The sequence below is a fragment of the Canis lupus genome, chromosome 5 (genome assembly GCF_011100685.1).
Source record: "Canis lupus familiaris isolate Mischka breed German Shepherd chromosome 5, alternate assembly UU_Cfam_GSD_1.0, whole genome shotgun sequence".
NCBI lineage: Eukaryota > Metazoa > Chordata > Mammalia > Carnivora > Canidae > Canis > Canis lupus.
Genome location: NC_049226.1, coordinates 15,027,236 through 15,052,208, shown reverse-complemented (window position 1 = coordinate 15,052,208; position 24,973 = coordinate 15,027,236). Strand labels below are relative to the sequence as shown.

Below are 24,973 nucleotides of genomic sequence, written 5' to 3'. Positions count from 1 at the left end.
GAGTCATGCAGGTGCCCCAAAACAACAACTTTCACATTTTTGTATATCCATTAAAAAAAAAAAAAAATTGGGTGTCTCAGCGGTTGAGCGTCTACCTTCAGCTCAGGGTGTGATCCTGGAGTTCCAGGATGGAGTCCCACATCAGGCTCCCTGCATGGGGCCTGCTTCTCTCTCTGCCTGTGTTAAAAAAAAGGGGTTTTAAAAAAGATTTTATGTATTTGAGATAGATAATGATAGAGAGCACAAATAAGGAGGAGAGGGAGAAACAGGCTCTCTGCTGACTTGGGGCTTGATCCCAGGACTCTGGGATCATGACTTAAGCTGAAGGTAGATGCTTAACTGAGCCATTTTTAAAACATTTCAAACAAGATGACAAAAGTTTGGCTTGACCAAACACTATTTGTCTTTCTAGTTAGTGTATGCAAAACAAAACAAAAAAAAATTTTTTTTTAATTTTTATTTATTTATGATAGTCAGAGAGAGAGAGAGAGGCGCAGAGACATAGGCAGAGGGAGAAGCAGGCTCCATGCACCAGGAGCCCAATGTGGGATTCGATCCTGGGTCTCCAGGATCACGCCCTGGGCCAAAGGCAGGCGCCAAACCGCTGTGCCACCCAGGGATCCACCCCCCAAATTTTTTTTTTTTTAATTTGAGAGAGCACACGAAGGGAGGGGGGTAGCAGAGGGAAAGAATCTCAAGCAGACTCCTGAGTGTAGGGCTCAGTGTCACAAACCTGAGATCATGACAAGAGCAAAAATCAAGAGTCAGATGCTTAACTGACAGAATGACCCAGGCACCCTCAAAATTTACTTTTCAATTAAAAAACAAAAATGAAAACACATGCATAACAATTCTAGCAAAAGTGACAAATCTAGTGGCTGGTCTTTCAAAGCATCGTTCTTCCATTCTGAAATATTCTCTACAGCTTAACACATTCATTTCCTGTGACAATTTCTAATATTAGGATCTACATGGTGGTATCTGATCCATTAATAACCTTTGAAAACCAAAGTTGAGCTGATTAACTCAAATTCTTAATCTGTTAGTCTACAGAAACTGTTTTCACAGAATTTCAATGTTTCACTACCACACACAACACCAATGTTTTTATAGTTTTGAATTTTATTTAAACAGTTAAGTCAAATTATGAAATTTAGAGATTGCATCCTTAAGGCAAATAAAGAAAAAAAACATACGAGCTGAAGAGGTATATAAATTAAAAATCTACAATAATGTTTTCCAATAGAACCTTCTGCAATGATGGAAATGTTCTAAATCTGTACTTTCCAAAACTGTAGCTGCTAGTCACATGAAACATGACACTTGAAATGTGATTAGTATGACAGAGCAACTAAATTTTAAATTTTATTTAATTTTAACTCACTTAAATTGCCACATGAGACCAGTGGTTACTGTAATAAACAGTGCAAATCTACATTACTTGGGGAAAGCAGGGAATAAAATCTCATATTTGAATCATATGTGACAGTTTATGAAGTACTCATGTATACATTATCTCAATCTTCCTGACAACCTTGTAAGAGTTATGTATACCCCCGATTCTCTAGTTAGAAAACTGAACTCCAGGGGTTAAAAATCAAAGGTCTTTTGCCTATTAAGGAATAATTTATTCTTCAACTTAGGGCATATGGAGGGGCATTAAAATAAAACAAAAATCCAAGAAATATTCAGAAAAAAGATTTTTAAAAATCCACATACAAGTTCTGATTTTATACTCACCTGCCTCATTTTAGCATGGATATAGAAGCAAGAATAACCCAGTTGAGAAATCTTCTTGGCTAGCAATTCAACTCGCTGAGAGGAGTTACAGAAAATGATCGACTGGTTTATCTGAAGCTGAGCATTTGCGGGGGGGGGGGGGGGGGTGAGGGGGAGGAGGAACAACATGAGAAAAACAACACTTTCATCATTTACTTTGCCAAATCTTGAAAATATTGACTGACAAATGTTAAAAACATGATCTAAGACTTAGAATCTCATGATAACAAGAGATGTAAAACCGTACTCATTTATTTACTAGGTGCAGATAAGTTATAGGAAAGTATGCTTAGTAAGAGCCACATAATCGCCAACAAGATTAAAACACATTCAATTCTCATTACTTATAGGATTTCTGTTCTACAAAGTTGCTACAAACACTGAAAGCATGAATATAGAACCTCTGCTCATAGTAGAGATACGGGGTAAGGTTCCTGTGAGCCTCTAGTCACAAGTTTTTCATCAATCAATCGATAACCCTGTTTTATGTGTGTTACTATACAAAGACACCATATTTACTCATGGCCAACACTGTTAACTCCTGTCTGTATGAGGTTTATCCAATACACATTTTCTCTGCAAAGCGCATCAGTCTTCATTCGCTTAGGAGCAATGGACAGCACGTTAGCACTAAGCTTAGGAGCCATTTTGAACCATGAAATAAACCAAAAAAGCAAAAACTGCAGCATTAAAGTGGCACAGACTGAAAAAGACATATTTATAGAGTTGAAACAAGAAGGCAGTGTGTCACTTTGTTCAATCTCAGCTGGGAATATACACAACAGCTGGTATTTTCCATCCTGTTGCTAGTATCCACAAATGACTTCAAAAGCACTTAAGTATTAGTTGTAGGGTTACAAATAAATTTTGGCATGTAGCTAAATGTGCAAATACAAAATATGCTAATAAGGATCTACTATAATTAAGTCAAATTATTTTAGAATTTAATTAAATGTGTCTCTGATCTCAATCATACAGTATCAACTTCAGATCAACAACCAAAACTACCTTTTAGGAAAAGCTATGGATTGTTTTTACATTGAAAATGGTGGGAAAACACAACTGTTTTACTGGGGTTAAGTAATGGGTAATATTCAGCAACTGAAGCCTATTACTTACCCTGGAAAAAAGTGTGTTGAGGCAGTGTACTTTTTGGCGCTCAGTTACATAGGCGTAGTACTGGGTTACTCCCTTCAAAGTTAGTTCCTCCATCAGGTTAATCTCATAGGGTTTCTGCAAATGGGAATTCTGAAAAAAAGTAGAGTCATATAAATAAATGAAAGCAGAGCATCTCTCTTAAATTCGAAATATAGCCCCCATATATTTCTGATAAATTTGCTTAAAAGGCATGCAGTTCTCAGGATGCCTGGGTGGCTCAGTGGTTGGGCATCTGCCTTTGGCTTGGGGTGTGGTCCTGGGGTCCCGGGATCGAGTCCCACATCAGGCTTCCTGTATGGAGCCTGCTTCTCCCTTTGCCTATGTCTCTGCCTCTTTCTCTGCATCTCTCATGAATAAATAAAATCTTTAGGAAAAAAAAAAAGGCATGCAGTTCTTTTCAGAGTATAAATAATCTATGATAGAAGAAATAAGTTACCATCTAATGGAAAAACTAACATTCAGATATGTAGTTAAATTCCTATTTTTTACTTTGTATATAGGATTACACCGTAATCAATTTATCCAGGATCAATGGCCATGTCAGCCTGACACCAAATGCTAGGCGAATAAATAATTTAATCAAAGAACTATTATTGTTTTAAAAAATCAGTTAATTTATGCACAAAAACCTTAATGGATTAGCTGGCAGAAGAGCCAAAAACTTTAAGTAATCAGGGACACCTGAGTCCCTCAGTGGTTAAGCATCTGCCTTTGCCTCAGGGCCTGATCCTGGTCCCAGATCGAGTCCCACATCAGGCTCCCTGCAGGAAGCCTGCTTCTCCCTCTGCCTGTGTCTCTGCCTTTCTCTGTGTCTCTCATGAATAAATAAAATCTTTAAAAACAAAAACAAAAAAAACCTTGAAGTAATCAGCATAAAGACTGAAAACAAGATGTAATTATGAATAATGGTATACTCGTGGGCAACAGAATGGCACTGCTTCCAAGTACAGATTTATACTCACCATGAACTTCTGTACACTAAGAGGGAAAGTAGCGGAATATAATAAAATCTGCCTGTTTTTAGGTAGCGTGAGAATAATATCCTCCATTATCTGCACAAAATCCTGTGACAGCAACTTATCTGCCTACGGTACAAAGAAAAGACAATTTCAAAAACAATTAGTGTCTAAGGCCTTTGGTTAATAAGGTATCATCCCACAAGAGCATTCATGGAATATTCCTCTAGTAAATACTACTCTACAATACTGCCTACTCCAATGAAACCAAGACACATTTGCAGTGATTCAGAAGGGGGAAAATCTGTAACATCATATTCTAGAAGAAAGAGAAAACCCTAGACAGACATAATCCTTGTTTGCCTAACAAACTCTTAATGTGGTTGAGACTACAATCTGCAGAGCTAAACTACCTGGCTTGAAATCTTGTCTCCTTCACTTATTAGCTATGTTGGTAGGTTATTTAACCACCTATTACTTCAGCAGTTTCCAAAACTTTAAAATTAGAATGTTCACTATAACTGCTTTATAGAATACCTACCTTACAGGGTCATAAAAAGCAAATGAAAAAAACATGTACTTAGTGCTAGCACATAGTGACTAAATAACAGTACCTCTCATTATTCAAAGATAAAAATTATCTCCCAATTAGACTATGAATGACCTGATCTAGCTATCTAAAACACCAAAGAGGAAAATAATTTTATTTCAAAAACATTAACACTGATACAGGCTATATATAAAAACATTGCCAGGGGGATCCCTGGGTGGCACAGTGGTCTGGCGCCTGCCTTTGGCCCCAGGCATGATCCTGGAGACCCGGGATCGAATCCCACGTCGGGCTCCCGGTGCATGGAGCCTGCTTCTCCCTCTGCCTATGTCTCTGCCTCCCTCTCTCTCTGTGACTATCATTAAAAAAAAAAAAAAAAAAAAAAAAACATTGCCAGATCCCAAAAATGTAGAGTCCAGTAAGTTCTTAAAAAACACTTACAACCTGGTGAGATTAGCAAATATACCAGAGACGAAAAACCAAATAATACAAAGTAGGATATACTAAAGAGGAGTTAGAGAAGTTACATGCTTTTTAAGATGTATCACTGATTGGAATGAGATTTAGAATGAACTTGGCTTTGAGATATTCAACAATTCCTTCTCCTGAAATATAAAAACAAAACTTACAATCTGGCATCCCTAAGAAAGAGATACAAGGCTGAACTATTCCTATAAATGCCTACCATCTTTTGCCTTTAGTGGGCAAAACATATTTTGTAAGTGAATTAGTTTGAATTGACAAGAGTCATGCATTTGTAAGAGGTTCACAAACACAAAGAGCTTTTGCTTCATTCACTGGCAGTTATAAACAAAGCACAGAATAGTACTTCCAAATGAAGAGACATTACCTCATCCAATACTATCATCTGGACATGATCAACTTTTGCTACTCCTTTCTTGATAAGATCCAGGATTCTTCCAGGGGTAGCTATCACCACGTGCACTACATAAGATTAGAATATATATATTTTCATTCATTTTAACTTGGGCAAAGGATACAGAAGTTTATCACATATATTTTATCAGAAATACTGTTGTAGAGTAGGAATAGTACAAACAGGCAAAAATGTGTTTTAAAATATGGATTTTCACTTCATCTTAGGTTGCCAGAGAATACTTACTTTACTTCTACATGGGGCAGCCTAGTAACTTTCAAATCACCTATTCCAAATAAGGGGGAGAATAGTCGTCTTAAAACAATCCCCAATAAATAAAGACATATCAAGCATCTGATACAGTTGCTTGCCTATAAACTAGAGCAATGGTCTTCAGAAGATGGTTATAAGGATAAAATAAGATAATCATTTTAAATACCTGTGCAGAATGAAGCACATAGTCATTTACCAAATGACAATTATATATAAAATTCCAACTCACATTTTATATAAGCATATTTCATGTTTGGTGTTTATCTTTTTTCACTCCATGATGTATCATGGAGAATTCTTTATGAAAATAAATACAGATCACTTCACCTTTTAATAGTTTTGTGGAATTCCACTTGGACTATACCCCAATGGATTTAGTCAATCTCCTCTGATATTTAGGACATTTCCATTTTCAAATCACACTGCAGTAACCTTGTATTTGCCTAATATTTCTTCAGGAAAGACTCTTGAAAACATACATTTATAATTTCAAAACACTATGCCAAATTGCCCACCATAAAGATTGTATCAATTTATACCCCCACACTGCAAGACAGCCTATTTCTTCTCAAGCTTATTTTTTTTAGCCTTGCCAACTGGATAGGTATTCTATCAATTTGCTATTTTTATTTACATAAAAAATTACTAGCAAGGTTGAATATCCTTCCAATTATAATTGTCTTTTTTTCTTGAATGGTCATTTCCTTTATTCATTTTTCTACAGCAATGTTTCTGGCCCTTAATTCTTCAAAATAATTTTTAGTAAGTTTAGGAAATACTTGTACCTATAATTATATCAGAGAGTTAGGCCACCTTGTATCAATCATTCCCTACCTGTGTCATCAAGCCTCATTATGTCATCCCGTAAATTGGTTCCTCCTGTGGTTGCCATCACTTTGGCCCCTCCCATGTGCTTGCTGACCTGGATGCAAATTTGACTGACCTGTAGAGCAAGTTCTCTAGTGGGAACAATCACCATTGCTGGAAGAAAAAAAAAAAGAAATATTTTAAGAGTTTATTAAGCTACAAAAACACTGCCCCCTTGCAATCTAGATACTCAGGACATATTAAAAAATTGAATCATAATTAGCCTAATTCTGAAAAGTCAAATAAGTAAATCTCCTTTACAAAAAAACAAAAAAAAGAACAAAACAAAACAAACAAAAAAAAAACACCACATGGGGGAGAAGAACCTATTAACAGTGTTCTAGCTTTAGATTTTCCTCAGCAACACTGTTTTATAAACCTGATACTCCTTAGTTACAGACCTGTAAAGGGTTGACTTGGCAACCATTAGCTCAAAGTTTATTAATTTAATATTCATTAGTCTAAACACTTCAATAGGAAACTCCTATTGCCCAGGTTCTACTTATATCACGTGAAAGTACTTTAACGGAAGATGGAAGAAATGATGATAGATCACGATCAACTTACAAAAATTTCAGGAAAAGCTTTAGAGGTCAAAATTTAACTCTTTTAGCTAACTTTGCATACAACTATGGGAAATTTGTTTCTTCCCTATTTCCTAAGGTCTTAAAAGTCCCAAACCACTAGGCTTTATAAAGGAAAAAAGTTCATGAGTTCTTACAGACACGCAGGTGCCACAAGAAACAACTCACTTCCAGTTTGGAGGTAGCAACATCAGATAACTTCTCATGATCTTTCCTATCTAATAAGGTAATACTTATTTTGCCTATTATACTGGAATGCTATCATAACTGTGTAATATGTAAAAAGCCTCTGAAAACTAGAAATCTTTTTAAAAAGCTGGGTATTTTATAAAAGACAAAAAAGCTGTGGAAAGAAAAGGTAAATACTAACTCCAGATTATGTAAATTCTTAAAAAAAAAAAAAGTATCTTCCTATAGCTCCAATGTTAAACTGCAATTTTTAGTTTAAATAAACTAACCTTGTATATTGTCCTTCTTCAGGTCTAGCCGTTCAAGTAAGGGAATGAGGTAGGCACCGCTCTTGCCTGTTCCATTTTTTGCTCTAGCTAAGATATCCCTACCAGATAAAGCAATGGGAATGCTCTCCTCCTAAGAGACAAGAGAATGCAAATTACTTGTGAATAAGAATGGTACATAAACAAATTATCCTCTAAAATATACTGAAGGCACACCTCTTTGGTATGGCTTCTCAAGTGTCCTACATTTGCACTTTACAAGAATAAGTAGAGATCAAGTAAATTACCAGTCAACATCACCATCATTATCAACCAATATTTTGGAGAACTGCTTATAGTTATTATTAAACTGCATTACCAATTTAATAAAAACTGTGTGAATTAGTGTGAGAATGTGGAGGTCTAAGGAAGCTGGGTATCTACACAAAGAAAACAAATGAAGACGGAGGAATCTGGGCTACACAAATAAAAAAAAAGCAAAGGACATTTTACAATAAAAAAAGAGGAAAAAAATGCCACAAACAACACAAAGGCAAGATTGTATGTTTTGAGACAAGCCAATTTAACCACAATGAAAAATTGCAGGTCTGACAACCCAACCTTGCAAAAAATAGGAAATCGGCTGGATAAGTTAAACTTCAGGTCCTATTTATTATATAACCTCAAAATGTCAATGTTTCACAACCAACTTCTCTGTCCTGAAATGCGCTCAATTAGAGGCTCAATTCTATTCCAGTTATCTCAATCCATGGTCACATCAGAGAGTGACTTATCTTCACATTTAGCTTACTTTGTCATGTCTGTTTTGCAAAGATAACATTTCCTATTAGGACAAGTTACTTAAACAATAGCAAAGGATGTCCCAATTACTGAAAATTAAATACATATATACAGAGAGAAATTATAAAAGCAGAATAGTATGTATAAAGAGGGAAGAATAAGAACATTTCCATTCCTAAAACTAAATTTTTATTTTCTAAATCCAAAAATTTAGGAAAACAGGAAAGAAATTCATAACCAGTGTAATAATTAGTTCTATGCCTGTGCTCATTACCAAAAAAACTAGCTCTAACATTTTACATCACGACTTACATTTTTCACAATACTTACCCTACCTAGAACCCACCACAGGGGTCAAATGGGTTCTTTATGACCAGAAAAACACAGCTCCCAGAACAACTGTAAAAATGGTCCTATGACAATATTGTTACCCTCTGTTCCTATAACCAGCATTAAACAGTCTGCTTATTATAGTAAAGCAGGTCAAAGAAAAACTCCTTGGCTTTGACCCTTTGGTCTTAATCTCTTCCTTCCTATTTTGAGTCAACTCTGCTAATCTTCAATTGCTCTGGAGGGCTATTACCCCCATGGGTTCATTTTCTTCTGTGGTTTTTAAATAGGCTACTTGCACACAACTCAGTTCTATAGCAGAATAAAAGGGTAAGCGGTCTCCAAGGGCCTCTCAATGACTTCTCAAGTCAGGTTAAAAGAATAAAACTTCTGTATGAAGTCAGAATTAGCTTAAGGGTATCCTAATTCCCATTTTGGGTTCACCTTCTAACTTGGATTAAGGCCATGGACTTCTATACCCTTGCACTCTCTGACAGGGTTTATGCTCTACAGAAGCTGTTTAAAAAAAAAATTTTTTTTTAATAAAGTAAGCAAGCTAGTCTCTAAGATACAATGACATTTTGCCACATATGGTAACCATTATGATTAGCAGGGAATTCAGCACATCCACACTGTGTCTTACCAGTGTTTGCTAGGAAGATTAGATAATATGAAAGAGAATTCAAGTCAGGCTCAGACAGCTTTGAAACCCAAGAGGAAAGCATAGGAGCTACCACCGAGTAAAGAAAGAAGGAAGCTAAAAACTTTAAAAACTTACTGAGTGCTGGGCACTCAGATACTTTGTTATTTATATCCTTTCAAGTTAGGTAACTTTTTGTTTTACAATAAAAACATTCTGACACAAAAACGTGTATGGGAATGTTCACAGCAGTATTTGAAATAGCAAGCAGTGGAAACCATATCAACTGATAAACCAAATGTGGTATAGTCAGTCATACAATGGAATTATTATGCAACAGCAATACAAAAGCAAGAAATACTATTACGTGCTACAACATGGATGAACCCTATAAAATGCTAAGCCGCCACTCACAAAAACCCATATATTATATAATCTCATTTATATGAAATGTCCAGAATAGGCAAATCCATAAGACACAAGAAAGTAAATCAGTGGTTGGTCAGGGCCAGTGGAAAATGGAGGGAAACAGCTAAAGCACTTTAAGGGTGAGGAAAAGGTTCTAAAACTGATTCACACAACTGCCATTATACTAAAAACCACTGAATTATATTTTAAACGTATAAGTATGTGAGATGTGATTTGTATCTTAAGTTACCAAACCCACAACAACTCTACAACCTGAGGTCTGATTCTGCCACATTACCTCTAAGATCTATGGACTATGCCACTAAGTATCTGTCATGTTTTGGTACCCTAGGATCCATTTTCCCTTTCCTAGTAGCACCCTAACTTCCTTCTGAGGAATTAGGTCTCTCCTATTTCACTGGATAGTCTAGCCAACCTCTCCAGCTAAATGGGAGACATCAACTAAAGCCAGGCCAGCTCCAGGCTCCTTAACAATTTCAATTGCTATAGTACATCCTGTAACAATTTGTAGCTTCCTAAGCCCTTCAGAGCTGCCTCAGTCCTTGGTCAATTCCAGGTGTCTCTCTCTAGACTTTTCTCACTTTGGGGAACTCCTCTGATATTCTTTCAATAAATTTCCCTTTGCTAAGTTAGCCCAAGTTGGTTTGTTGCCTACAACCAAAGCATAGAACACCTTCCAATTTCCTAGTACTGAGAGGCATCTGAAGTGTGGTACCCTAAAAAAGCTGAAAAATTGTCCCATCAATTGCTTTTAAAGTAGTTGCTTCTTTTTATCTCTTAGGGCCAGCTGACCTCAAGAATCTTAATTTCAGGGGAAAAATAATATGAGGTTGGTGGAGGTAGCAATGGTTGTCACAGGTTATCTACTGCTGCCCAAAAAAGTATGAGGAAGATGATTTTTAAAAGATCTCTAATTTAAGGAACATACCCCAATTTGACCACAATAATCAATAAGGAAATGCATTTAAAGACTTTTTTGCAAAAGTCTTGTTACAGGAAATTGTTATAAAAAATTGTTATAGAAAAACAATTCCTATAGTCCTAAGAAATTCAATTAGCAACAGATGATTTATAAAAATGATTAAGAATGCTGTAATTTCTTTTTTTTTTTTTTAAAGATTTTATTTTTTTATTCATGAGAGACAGAGAGAGAGAAAGGCAGAAACACAGGCAGAGGGATTCGACATGGGACTCGATCCCGAGTCTCCAGTATCATGCCGCAGGCTGAAGGCCGCGCTAAAGCGCTGAACCACCCAGGCTGCCCAAGAATGCTGTAATTTCTAACAATAAACTATGAATTCTAATTAAACCTGGTTGACAAAATAATTCTCAAAATGGTTGAGATTCTTGACCTGATGTGAAATTTTGTTGCTGACAATAAGAACTCCCATGTTTCCCTCAATAATGGACTATCAGTCATTTCATCATTATCTCATCTAAAAAGTCTTCAGAAAAGTTGTGCCTAAGGTCTGGAAGCAGCAGTAAGAGCTGTCATTTTCAATCATCTCAAAGTTAAAAGCTAGCCCTTGAACATGGGAGTTAGGGGCACTGAGGGCCCACACAATGAAAAATCCACGTTTAAGTTTTGACTCCTCCAAGATGTAACTACTAATAGCCTACTGTTGACTGAAATGGAAGGAAGCCATACGGATAATGTAAACAGTCAACACATTGTGTATGCTGTATGTAAATAAACAATAAAAGGTACACTACAGAAAAGAAAATGTTATTAAGAAAATCATAAGGAAAATGTTAATTACAGTACTGTAAAAAAATCTGTGGCTAAGTGGAACCATGCAGTTCAAATCCTTATTGTTCAAGGACCAACTCTGTAAAGGTTTCATAACGTTAAGTAGAATAAAACAGCAGGTTCTTAGCCTGTCCAAATATGTCTGTGCTCCTAAAAAGCTATAGGTCTTTTTTTTTTTTTTAAGACTATTCATGAGAGGGAGAAAGAGAACGTGCACGAGTTGGGGGAAACGGCAGAGGGAGAAGCAGACTCCCTGCTGGCCAAGGAACCCAATGTGGGGCTCCATCTCAGGAACCCCAAATCATGACCTGAGCAGAAGGCAGATGCTTAATCGACTGAGCCACCCAGGTATCCCAAAGCTGAGCCTCTAGAATGGCATAGTTATGTTAACTAGGGGGTACAGCATTCAGAACCAGAACTAGAGTCACAGATGGCTGCACCAAAGAAAGATGTGTGAGGGCAAGCTGTAGGATATCTGGTTCCAGCCTGTCAATGTAAAATCTTCTTTCTGTAGGATATAATTTTAAGTGACTCATTGTCCAATAATCTAGCCAACAAAGTTTCACCATCTCTTAAAAAAAAGATTCAAATGCAGAGAACACCTATCTGATCAAGAAGGCTTCTGTATTTGAGGGAAAAAAAATACCTGGATAAACCTGCAAATGAAATACTATGGAAGAGAATACCTTAAAAACAACAGGAAAACAGAAAGTAGAGAAGCACAGAATGAATAGAAGACAGCCAGTTATGAGGTTAGATTTTAACTACAGGATTTCTAAATTTCTTCTTGGTTCTAAAATCCTAATATTCATGGTTTGTTACACTGAATAATTCTAAGGAACATTTTGTGTTTTCCACAGACAGGCAAAACAACAGTGAAGAAAAAGAATGTAAATGGTGGTCTTAGGCATCTAAAATAATACTTTATTTTATTTTATTTTTTTTTTTAATTTTATTTATTTATGATAGTCACATAGAGAGAGAGAGAGAGAGAGGCAGAGACACAGGCAGAGGGAGAAGCAGGCTCCATGCACCGGGAGCCCGATGTGGGATTCGATCCCGGGTCTCCAGGATCGCGCCCTGGGCCAAAGGCAGGCGCCAAACCGCTGCGCCACCCAGGGATCCCTAAAATAATACTTTATATTTGTACACTACCCTGCTATTTCAAAACACTTTGTTTACACATTACATTTAATCCTCACAGAACCTGTGAAGGACATTATTTATTACTTTTACTTTATGGTAAAAGCTAAATGTGAGACTGGTTAAGCGGCTGAAAAGATAACTGCCTATATGTTATATAATACTGAAAGTGCAAATAACAAAGTCGATTTTAAATTCTAATACAGGGACGCCTGGGTGGCTCAGCGGTTGAGCATCTGCCTTCAGCCCAGGGTGTGATCCTGGAGTCCCAGGATCGAGTTCCACATCAGGCTCCTTGTATGGAGCCCGCTTCTCCCTTTGCCTGTATCTCTCCGTGTCTCTCATGAATAAATAAAAAATAATTTAAAAAAATTCTAATACAAAAGTGGGAAAGAGGAGACAGCAAGGGTCTATTAAAAATTATGTCTGATGGGATGCCTGGGTGGCTCAGTCGTTGAGCATCTTGCCTTCTGCCTTCAGTTCAGGGATTGGTCCTGGGATCAAGTGCCGCATCACGCTCCCTGTGGGGAACCTGCTTCTCTCTCTCCCTATATCTCTGCCTCTGTCTCTCATAAATACAATTTTTAAAGAGAAAGAAAGAAAGAATTAAGTCTGCTAAGGGACCTGGGTGGCACAGTCGGTTGAGTGTCTGACTCTTGGGTTTCAGCTCAAATCATGGTGATGGGATCAAGCCTTCCTCCCCTGCCCCTCCCTCCACTCCCTCCAAAGATAAATAAGTCTTTAAAAAAAAAAAAAAAAAAGGTTCATTTAGCAGACTTAATTCAATCTCTTTTTCTTTTCTTTTTTTTTTTTAAAGGAAAGCAGAGGAATTTATTCCTTCCTAACCCCCTCTCTTTTTTGGATAAAACCACTACACAGAATAATAACCCATAACAATTGTACAACATTTATCATCTACTAGGCATTATACCAAGCATACTAAAAAAAATTTTTTTTTTAAATTTATTCATGAGAGACACAGAGAGAGAGGCAGAGACACAGGCAGAGGGAGAAGCAGGCTCCATGCAGGGAGCCCGACACAGGACTTGATCCCGGGGCCTCCAGGATCAGGTCCTGGACTGAAGGCAGTGCTAAACTGCTGAGCCACTGGGGCTGCCCCTACCAAGCATACTAAAATGAATTATCGCATTAATCTTAATCTTCACAACTCCTCCATGGAAATATACTATTATATCAATTTTACAGGCCAGGAAACTGAAGCTGAGAGAGACAGAGATCTCAGATAATCAACTTAGAAAGGAGTGGAGTTGGGATTCAGCCTTGGCAGACTAGTTCTTCAATAGTTCTATAGACCAAGTTAACCTGCAGACATGTCAACCATAATTTCATCAAAGCATTCTAAATATTATTAAATATATGAGGGCCCATTTCCTGCTATCCACTTTGCTAAGTACTGGAGATACAAAGTTGAATGATATAGTCCCTACCGTAGAAGACTCTCATAAAATTTTTCATCCCTTTAAATAAAATGGATTAACATGAACTGCATTACAGAAAACTATGTTCAATATATGCACTCAGATTGCATATCTGATGTATACCTTATCTCAATACTTTCTCCAACCATAACAAACTTCTTAGTTTATTCACAAAGGCACACAAAGATGAGAACCCCTAGGCATCACTATCCCAGAGTTCTCTGCTTGGAATATGGATTACTCTTTTTAGGTTATTCCATCTTCCTTTAATGGCTACATATATATGCAATTTCAACTACAGAGGGGCTCATTATATCACACTGAAATTATCTGTACCATTAGCTATCTTATCCACCTGACCATGAGGACAGGAAATGTATCTTGTTCATAACATCTCCCAGTGTCTAACATTTTCTAGATCACTCAGTACCACTCAGTACATGTTTGCTCAATGAAAAAATACTCAATGATGGCACAGGGCACTTGTCCTTATTAAAGCTTAGGTTCAACAGTTTTAATTAACATGCATGTTTATGTCTACATGTATGTGCACACACACATACATGTATTTCCTTGTTTTCTCCCTGAAAGAGCCAAGGAGCATAGAGTGTACTTAGTATCCAGGTTTAAGACTCTAATACTACTATGCCACTAACCAGGGCTCCTTGGAAGAAAGACTGATTCCAAGACTAGAACAAGATAGGTATAGATAATCTCAGCACCACGATGTACCAAAAAAGTACTCAAGAAAAACGAAGTGGGGCAGGTGAGGAGTGAGTGAATAGGTGGAGCACAGAGGATTTATAGGGCAGTAAAACTACTCTGTACACTATAATGATGGGTACATGTCATTATACATTTGTTCAAACCCATAGAATGAACAATATCAAGATTAGACCCTCATATATACTGTCAACTTTGGATGATGTTAATAGAGGTTCCTTAATTGTAATAAATGCATCATTCTTGTGAGGGATGTTGATAATGGAGAAAGCTATGCATGAGTGGGGATGAGGGTTAATGGAAAATCTCTATTTTCTGCTCAATTGTTGTGACCTTAAAATTGCTCTAAAATATAGTCTTGGGATACCTGGGTGGCTTAGTGGTTGGGTGTCTGCCTTTGGCTCAGGGTGTGATTGCCAAGTACTGGAGATCGAGTCCCACACTGGGCTCCCTGCAGGGAGCCTGCTTCTCCCTCTGCCTGTGTCTCTCTCCTGGTCTCTCATAAATAAATAAATAAACAAACAAACAAAATCTTTAAAAAATAGTCTAACAGGAAAAAAGTGTGCATGTGTGTACATTACAAAAACAGGGACTAGCTTGAAAGAGCTCACAATGACCAAAAATGGAACAATATGAGCACAAAAAAACCACAGCGGCGGGGTGGGGGGGGGGGGGGGGAGAGTTGAGAGTCCACACTTCTAGTTTATAAATACACAAAGAGCTAGGAAAGGTTCTTCTTTACAAGGCCAAATGTGGAAGGAGTGCTAGCACAGTAAAGATCAGATCACGCCAAGAATCACCAATGGATGCTAAGAGTAGGGGGAAATCTTGATGGAAGAGTAAGATACCGGCAGGGTCTTAAAGTGCTCCCCATAGATGCTTATTAGTTCAAGGAAAAGAGGGAGAAAGTAGTTAATTATATAGTAGAAAAATCAGACACCACCTTGAGACAATAATCAAAATTAAATTCACCAATGAAAAAAGAAATTAAAAGAATAAAAAACTAAATTCACCAATGAGAAGTAGATGGGACACTGTATATACCTCAAAATGTGGTACCTTGAGGCCATAACATAATTTCTACAGTAATCAGGCTAAGAATGCATAACTTGAGGCTAATCAAATGGAGACATGGGACAAATACAAAATGAGGAATATTCTATTAGGAAAAAAGGACTGCGTTTTTTATTTCAATGTCATAAAAGACCAAAAAACAAAACTAAGGAAATGCTCACAGCTGAAAGAGGTTAGAGACACAACTAAATGCAATACATGATCTTAGGATGCAACCTGTAGGGAAAGAAAAAAAAAAAAATGCTAAAAAGGACATTTTGGGGTCACTTAAAAATGAGATTACAAATGAGAGATAAGATAGAAATACTGTATTAATGTTAAATTGACCAAAGCTAACTGTACTACGGTTACACCAGAAAATATCCCTAGCAGTGCCTGGCTGGCTCAGTTGGTACAACATTCAATGCTTGATCTCAGGGTTGTGAGTTCAAGCCCCACACTGGGCAAGAAGTAAGCTCTGTAATAATAATAATAATATATGATAATAATAATCTCTATAGCTTACTTAAAAAAGAAAAAAATCTTCTTAGAAAACATACACTGAAGTATTTAGAGGTAATGAGCCATGATTCTGTGACTTATCTTCAAAATGTTAAAAAGTGTGTATGTGCATGTGTATACACATGAAAAAAAAAGTCAATTACATCATCCACACAAATCAAAAAGTAGGGAACACATAACTCATAACATCTTATGCGAATGAAAAGGAGAAACATACCTGAATAGGAGATGGCTTTTCCCAGCCCATTTCAAAAATTCCCATCAGTAACTCCCGTTTCAAACAGTAATCTTCAAACTCATTTCCTTTTGTGGAGGTCACATCCTAGTCAGACAAACAAAAGAAATTAAACAAAATAACAGAATACAATTGTGTTCCTTTGCTTAAGAAAGTTTGAGAGATTTATTCTTTATCCCTTTAAAAAACTGTTTTGGGGAAAGGCCACCCTGTGATCATAGTCTTCTGAGGACTGCTAAAATGTAAGTGTCATGGTTTGTAATTCACAAGAGTGGAAGTCAAACCCTAGCTCCACCACTCACTGCCTGCAAATATCCTATTCTAAATAAAGATTTCTCCAACTTAGCACTATTGACATTTGGGCCAGAAAATTCTTTGTTTTAAGGGGCCATCCTTGCAGCACCCCCCTAGTTGAGTTTAATCGTCTCTAGCCACTGCTAAGTGCCCACTAGGGGACAAAAGTCACCCCCAGTTGGGAACACTGGGCTAAGAGAACAAACCTCTCAACTTCCTTGTCCTCATTCATAAAATAAGGATAATATTTAACCTGAATCTTACTGTGTTGCTGGGAGCAAGAGGAAATTTTGAGAAAATGCCTTGCAAACCATGAAAATACTCCAGAGCTTAGATAAAATACATGTATATAAATACTGACACATTATTGTTACAATTATTAATAGAATTCCTCCAAACAGTGAAAATTTTTTGGCAATTTATCCTATATGATCCATACACTTTCAACCATTTCAACCAAAGAGTAAAGACGGTGCCTATTATTAAGTAACTACTTCACTTTTAGAGTTTCTACACCACTTTTCCACTTGAATTTATAACCAACTTACCGAAGTTTTGATTCTTAGATCCTTTGGAGGGAGTTTTAAAGTCTTTTTCCAGTCATCACCAGGTCTACAGAGAATATAGTAATGTTGAAGCATGAGAATTCATAGCATTACTATTCTAATAATACAAAGATGATTCATTACAATTACGACTAGGTTCTAAAAAACTAAGTTTAATATATTGCCATTTACTTTATAATAGTTAACAGAAATGTTACAAAAATTGCTCTTCTTACAAAAGAACACTCTAGAGAGGATAAAAAAAATCAAGAATAGAAGGGAATAAGGCACCTATCCTCTTAAGAGAAGCAGTATAATATATAGCGCAACTGTTGTCAAAACTGCTAACCCCTATGTTTTATTTGACATAGTCTTTCAATTTAAATTAGCTGCTAACATTTAAAAATTAGGGGATTTCATATGAAAGTTCAGATTCTGGCTTTCCTTGGGTGGTGGGGCAGGAGTTTTAGCAACACTAGTTCCAAACTTCTGCATGTCAACATTTTGATAGAGCTTAATAACTGGGAGTTTAAATCAAACAGCAGACTCCTTTAAATAAAGCAAGTACCTTCTCATTTGGCAGTCTCCCGTAAGCATCTGAGTTTCTAACTTTTGGTGACTGGTTAAAACCAAGGGGTCTAAAGTTTCAGAACCAAAGTTAAGCCCTGACTAATTATTTTTGTGACTTTTCAGCAGTTCCTTTTCTAAGCCTCCAATTCTCTGAATTATAAAGGGGGCTCAGAATTATAACAAATAATTTACATAAAGCACTCAGTATAGTTCCTGGCAAAGTAAGTACTTAGGGGGCACCTGAGTGGCTCAGTTGGTTAAGTGTCTGACTTTGGCTCAGATCGTGATCTCAGGGTCCTGGATTGAAGCCCTACATCAGGGCTCTATGCTCAGTGGGAAGTCTGTCCCCCCTCCACCCTTGTTATAATAAATAAAATCCTTAAAAAAAAAAAAAAAAAAAGAACTCAGGATCATCTGTTATTCACTATCTCTCAACTTTTTTTTACTGAGAATGCTTGAAACCGTGAAAGAGAAACCAAGAAAATAGAGTAGAACTCTTTTCGGTCAGGTAAAAACCTCAAATAATACTCAAAGCATCTAATAAGAAAAAATTGGCCAATAAAGCAGATAATGCTTTCAATTGTGTCATTTTTAAATAAAAATTTTCACTGATTTTCGGCAGCCTGGGTGGCTTAGCAGTTGGGCGTCTGTCTTTGGCTCAGGGCGTGATCCCAGGATTCTGGGATCGAGTCCCACGTTGGGCTCCCTGTGAGGAGCCTGCTTCTCCCTCTGCCTATGTCTCTGCCTCTCTCTTATAAAGAAATAAAAATCTTAAAAAAAAAAAATTAAAAAAAATAAAAAAATAAAAAAAGAAATAAAAATCTTTAAAATAAAATTTTTTTTCTTACTGATTTCATTATAGCAACTCTTATATAATCAGAGACTCCAAAACATCTCAAGTCTTGATTTAGGAAGATGAGCACTTACTTCATTTAAAGCTAGGTTCCACAGAATTTTTTTTTTAAGATTTTTCTTTATTTATTCACTGAGAGACACAAAGAGAGAGGGGGGGGGGGGAGGGCAGAGACATAGGCAGAGGGAGAGGAGAAGCTGGCTCCATGCAGGGAGCCTGATGTGGGACTCAATCCCGGAACTCCAGGATCACGCCCTGAACCAAAGGCAGACACTCAACCACTGAGCCACCCTGGCGTCCTGGTCCCACATAGTTTTGGGTAGATACTCTAACAGAGATAACTATTTGCTACCAATTCCAAGGGTACCAAAGTCCTTCACCTACGCCTTTATAAAACACACCAGCAGTTTCTGAGCAAAAATGTCAGTTGAACATCCTAGTAGGCCAGCTTGCCATGGTCATATTCAATATAAAGTGAATACAGCTGCAGAAATACAATGGAAAATCTTACCACAAGGAATTTATAATCTTAGGAGATAAAAGACCCAAACTATTTAAAATGAGAAAGTGAAATAAGTGATAGAGATAAATATTACAGGAGTTCTGAAGACAGTGATGGGACCTAGAAGCCTTCGTGGAAGAGATGACAGTATGAGATTTAAAGAACCCACAGAATTAAAAAGAAATCATTAATCCCAGGCAGAGCAAAAAAGAAAAAGCAAAATCTATTGTCTGAAATCAGAATTTAAGCATAAAATAATGAAATAACACAGCTTTAGGTTTAACAATAGCCTAAATTTTGCTGGCCAAATCATACTTTGTCAAGACAAACTACAATTTAGAGAATATTCTTGCTTTATATACTAATTAAAGCTTAAAATATGCAAAAAAAAATGCACTCATGCCAATTCTCCCAATGATCAAACCAATTCCACTGGGAATTAACTCTTAGAGGTCACTAGGATATCAATAAAAGTAACCATCTTAAAAAAAAAGTAACCATCTGTATGATAGTCTAGTAGCTTTTAAATGCTAGTTTTTCTTTAGGAAGTACTCTTTAGGCATAGAAAAGATCTAGGTTGTAATATAACATATACTTTAATTCAGGGAACCAGTTTCAACATTTGTATGTTTCAACATACAAAGATTTCAAGAGTAAATCAATCTCTATGGCTAGACTCAACAACAAAGCCAAATGTGAAATTGAATCAAGAGTCTTCTATGTTGATTATTCATTAACTGAATCTTTAGAGTGACAGTTATCATTCAAATAATTTAAAGTCAACACTTAGATGACAAATAGCAAATTTATTTTTTTTTGAATTTTTATTTATTTATGATAGTCATACAGAGAGAGAGAGAGAGAGAGAGAGAGAGAGAGGCAGAGACATAGGCAGAGGGAGAAGCAGGCTCCATGCACCGGGAGCCCGACGTGGGATTCGATCCCGGGTCTCCAGGATCGCGCCCTGGGCCAAAGGCAGGCGTTAAACCGCTGCGCCACCCAAGGATCCCGACAAATAGCAAATTTAAATGAAAAAAATGTTCTGTAATAAGATGAAACTCTTAAATTTTTAGTCAACAAAGGGACTTGGGAGTATTCAGTCTTGTATATTTCAAGAGTTCAAAATCTTGAAAACCTTATGATATATAACTGCTTGTAATTCTGTGTGTAAAAGGAGAAAGCCTTTTTTTTTTTTTTAAAGTAGAAAACTAAAGTCCCATAATCTTAAAAAAAAAAAAAGTTATGGATAAATATCTATCAGTGAGGTATATGTCTGGATTCAGGAGTCTGGGCCAGTCTTTAAATTTAAAAACTGAAATTGGCTTTAACTACCATTTATACTAAGGTAAAATACAGTTGTAACACTAGGGAAAAAGCCATATTGGCAAAAACAAGATGAATCTGAGCTGATGAAAGCCAGAAATGTTTCAAAAAGTAATGTATACAAAATATATATCATGTCTGTTACCTAATGACTCTGAACTATGACAAAAAATACATTATTCAATTGCAAATACCCACCCATAAAACAGTCCTCTGTACTTTCTTTGCAAACAAAATGGTTAAAACAAGGTCTAAAGTAGTCAACAACAAAGTAGCAGAAAGAAATCTTGGTCTAACAAGCCTGTTTATTATTTATTCGAACACTTACTTAATAGTGGTGGTCATACTCTGTGCTTGCTGCTGAGTGCCATTATTGATTGTGTTGGTATTTTTCAGCTGGTTCATCTGTTGCTGTGTCTGTGTGCCCCCTCCTCCGGGGCCACCACTGGGCTTCACAGGGCCCCTCAGCTGACCATTTTGACTGGAAAGACCCATTATAACAGGGTTCTCTGTTCTGGCCGTGCTCATGCTGTATTAATTGTAAAGATGTCTCTTTCAAACTTCAAAACTTTTGAAAGTCAGTAGAGAAACTGTAATAACAGTTTATTAGGCTCTCCAAAACGAAGAGATAAATATAAGTCTTGCTCAATATATGAGTCCTTTATTGCAATGCAGGCAAGCACCTGTAAGTCTCTGAACGGTATGCAGCAGTAACTTGCTCTCATGCACCGAATCAACTTTTTATTTTTTAAAAAGCCCTCTAACAAGGTTGAATTATATATTTGAATTCACTCACTTCAATCTGAAACAAAGAGAAAGTTTAATTAGCAAACATAGGAAAGTTAGAAAAAAAAAACTTTCCCTTTTAAGAAGGACCCTTTTAGAGGAACTCACTCTATTACAAAGAAATAATACAGATATACTTAGACCAAAACACTCGCCAGGCTAGGAAGAGACTTGAAAAGATGAACTGCCTCAAAAAACCCAAGCCAACTGAGACCAATCTCAAACATTTTAAACTGTCAGTTCAAAGCAACCCAGAGAAGATTAGGTAGAAAGATATTGTGATTAAATTAGCATTAGCTGTCAAATGGCAATCTCTTCCCTTCAGTTTCCTCCCTGATGAATTCTCTAAAAATCCCTGCCACCTCTAAAAGTCAATGATTCATTACCCTTAATTGCATTACAACTCAATGAAGTATCACACAATTTTATTAATGTAAATCTACATATCTTGGAACAAGGCAAGACCATTCATTTTTTTTTTTTTTTTTTCTATTTCTGACAGCAACTGAGAATTCCTGAAATTGAGCTTTTGACTTAACTTTATGTTTTCTGGGGCAAAAATACACATTTGTGACTTTATGGATTTCAACTACAGAGGCTTAACGTTATGAAGAAAAATATTTTTTTCCCTCTTAAATTTTGCCCTTTAAGACAGTAACCAGGGATGCCTGGGTGGCTCAGCGGTTTAGCGCCTGCCTTCGGCCCAGGGTGTGATCCTGGAGTCCTGGGATCAAGTCCCACATCAGGCTCCCTGCATGGAGCCTGCTTCTCTCTCTACCTATGTCTCTGCCTCTCTGTCTCTCTCATGAATAAATAAAATCTTAAAAAAAAAAAAAAAAAAAAAAGTAACTGAAACAGAGACAGGTCTCCATGTCAAAATCTTTTGCTTGAGAAACAGCCAAGAGAATCTTTAGCTAACTTAATACTAAAAAAAACTATTAGCTAAATCCGTTTTAATAACACTTTCCAAAAAAGTGTATCCTAACTTAAAATATTTGCTGTTATCAAAAAATATCGATAAAAAACACAAAAGGAAACTGTTCTAAAAAAAATCTGTGAAAGCCTAAAACAGACTAGCAACTTTAACCAAATTTTCCAAGAAACCCAGAGTACTAAATAGTTGTTTTAAAAAAGAACTAGTCAACCTCCGTTTTTAATTATTCCCAAAAATCAAATTCTTACTTTGAAAAGTAGTAGGTAAAAACAATTTACAAAGGATGGACAATAAAGTACTGTTAGGTTTGTGCTTTTTTAACTCTTCTATTTCTTACCAAAAAATACACACTAGTTTATTAATTGATGGTGATTTTTTTGTGTGCCAAACACCAAAGATTCCAAAACAATAAATCTTTTCCAAGACAACTGGTTATGACTTTTTAAAAAACTGAATATTTAGTTGCTCAGAAGCAAATCCTGATTACCATATACACAAAGCTGTACATTTCTAAGTCTCTTAGAATCTAATGCCTTACGCAGACCGTGGTTAACAGCCAACCTAATTTCAGTTCAAGGCGGTAAATTGTTCCCTGTATCGACAGGTTTATATTATGATCAACAATATCACGGAGTTCACACAAGACTTGTTTGCAAATCCGTAAGATGAAGAGGGCAACCTCTAAAGATTAAGATAAATTATCGTCCCACGAGCTCTCTCTTAATCTAAGACCTCATCTCCCTAGATCCAAAATAGGACTATTACTCCCTTCTTACTTGAACCGAAACCTGCACTGCAGCTTTATGTCTCAGAGAAGGAAATATTCCTCCTACCCCTTCCCAATTTAGACTTGCAAGTTACATTCTACATTTTTCAAAAATACGAACGAAACGTAGACTAGTTGGGAGGAGCCCCTGGCGGAGTTAATTACAGCACTTCCCAGATTGTGTAGTTAGCAATTGACAGTTTCACACCCAAAAACAGTATCGTCATCTCAGACAAGAGCTTTTGTTTGCAAATGCAGCGCAGTTTCTCTAAGCTTGGTCTGCAAGTTGGAGGGACTGTTTTCTTCTGAGGGGAACGGGGGAGGGGGTGGGAGGGCTGTGGTAGAGAAAAGGGAGTGAAGGATGAGGGGGGACAAGCCAATGATTCGAACCCCGGATTGTGAGGTAATTTCTCGCTCCCCAACACGCCCCCCCCCAAACCACACACTTCAAGTCAGCCAGCCCCCTGTGACCATAAACACAAAAGGGTTGGGGCCCTATCTTCGCAGCTGCGCCACAAGAGCAGGGAACCAACTCCGCGGGCAGGAAACAATAGGGACTACCCCCAGAAGGCCCCAAAGAGAAACCCTTAAGTCAGAAAGCCCCTCCTTTTCCTCCACGACTCGGGGGCTCCATAATCACCCTCTTGTTACCGACCTACGAGGCCTTATTCCAAGCCAGCAGCAGCGGGTCCTCCTCCAAATCGAGCCCTCCGACGCTGCATGTCCCTGCCGCCCCCTATAGGGCCGCCTCGTACCCTATAACCTCCGCCATCCCCCGAAGTCCTTGCCGCCCCTGCGGACCCAGGTCCCCTCGTCCTCCACAAAGCTCCTCCGAGTACTTCGCCCGCTCCCTCTCCGGACCCCGCCGCGCAGGACACCCCCATACTCGACTCCGCTCAGGCGCCCCCCGCCCCACACGGCTGCCGCCCGCCGCCCGCCGCCCGCCTTCTTCCCCGGGACCCGGCCAGGCCTCAGGCCTCCGCCTCAGAGCACCCCCCCCCCCCCGCCGGCCGAGGGGCTCCCCGCGGCCCCGACCGCACCGCTGACCTCGACCCCACCACCTCACCCCACTCCCCGAGGCTCGGGCCCGAGTCCTACCGCCGAGGCCACTCCCGCTCGGCACCCTCGGTCCTTTATTGTTGACTCGAAGCTCCCAAAATGGCGGCGGCTCCTTCCTCCTCGGAAACCTCCGCCCGCCCCCACCCGGCCCCTCGCTTCTGCCGCCGCCTCCTCCTCCCGCCCCCGCCCCCGCCCCGCTCCGGGGGCCGCTCCCGGGCCGCCCGCGCCCGCCGGCTCTCCCGGCCGCCCGGCCCTACCTCCGCCGCTGCCCGCTCTCATGGCGCCGCCGGAGTCGCCGCCCGGGCTGAGCTAACTCGGCTGCTCTGCCCCTCCCCCGCCCGCCCGCCGCCCCCTCCCCCTCCGCTCCCCCTCCCCCTGCCTGTCCGCATGGCGGCGGCCGCGGCTCCTCCTCCACGCAAGATGGCGAGAGCTCCGCCGCCGCCGCCGCCGCAGCCGCCGCCGCCGCGCCTGCCGCGGCGTCACGGCCTCCTCGGCTTCGCGGCCGGCGCGGCGTTGGCCGGGGAACCTCCCCGAGGAGCAAACAGACGGCGGTGCTCTCACACCGACCGGGGCGACGGAGACTCGCAGGGGAGACACGGGTTCCTTTCAGAGTGGGACGGAGGGCTAGCTTTCTCCACAGCTGAGGAGAAACGAGTGGGGACACGGTGGCCGGGGAGAGGCGGCCCTGCAAGTCAAGCGGGGCTTGTGACCAGAGGAGGGGCGCCTTGTTCCCGAGCGAGGACGCGGCGTCCGGGCCGCGCGGCTCGGGGACGGGAGAGCTGACCTGACGTCCCCCGC

The 24,973-nt window shown here is 38.8% G+C and overlaps 1 protein-coding gene across 4 annotated transcripts in view; it reads right to left on the bottom strand.

Annotated features, from left to right (window-relative positions):
* DDX6 (DEAD-box helicase 6) overlaps nucleotides 1-24,496 on the bottom strand; it is a 32,420-nt gene extending 7,924 nt beyond the window's left edge. The window contains exons 1-10 of one of the 4 annotated variants that reach the window (XM_038535973.1): nucleotides 24,433-24,496; nucleotides 20,959-21,432; nucleotides 17,386-17,449; nucleotides 16,526-16,630; nucleotides 7,503-7,632; nucleotides 6,428-6,574; nucleotides 5,294-5,388; nucleotides 3,900-4,022; nucleotides 2,899-3,027; nucleotides 1,741-1,857 (exon numbers count right to left, since the gene is read on the bottom strand). In XM_038535973.1, coding sequence (XP_038391901.1) covers nucleotides 1,741-1,857; nucleotides 2,899-3,027; nucleotides 3,900-4,022; nucleotides 5,294-5,388; nucleotides 6,428-6,574; nucleotides 7,503-7,632; nucleotides 16,526-16,630; nucleotides 17,386-17,449; nucleotides 20,959-21,158 — 1,110 coding nt within the window. In that variant the 5' untranslated portion in view covers nucleotides 21,159-21,432; nucleotides 24,433-24,496. The other 3 variants (XM_038535972.1, XM_038535975.1, XM_038535974.1) reach the window with 3 other exon arrangements.
* Between the last annotated feature and the right edge of the window lie 477 nt (nucleotides 24,497-24,973).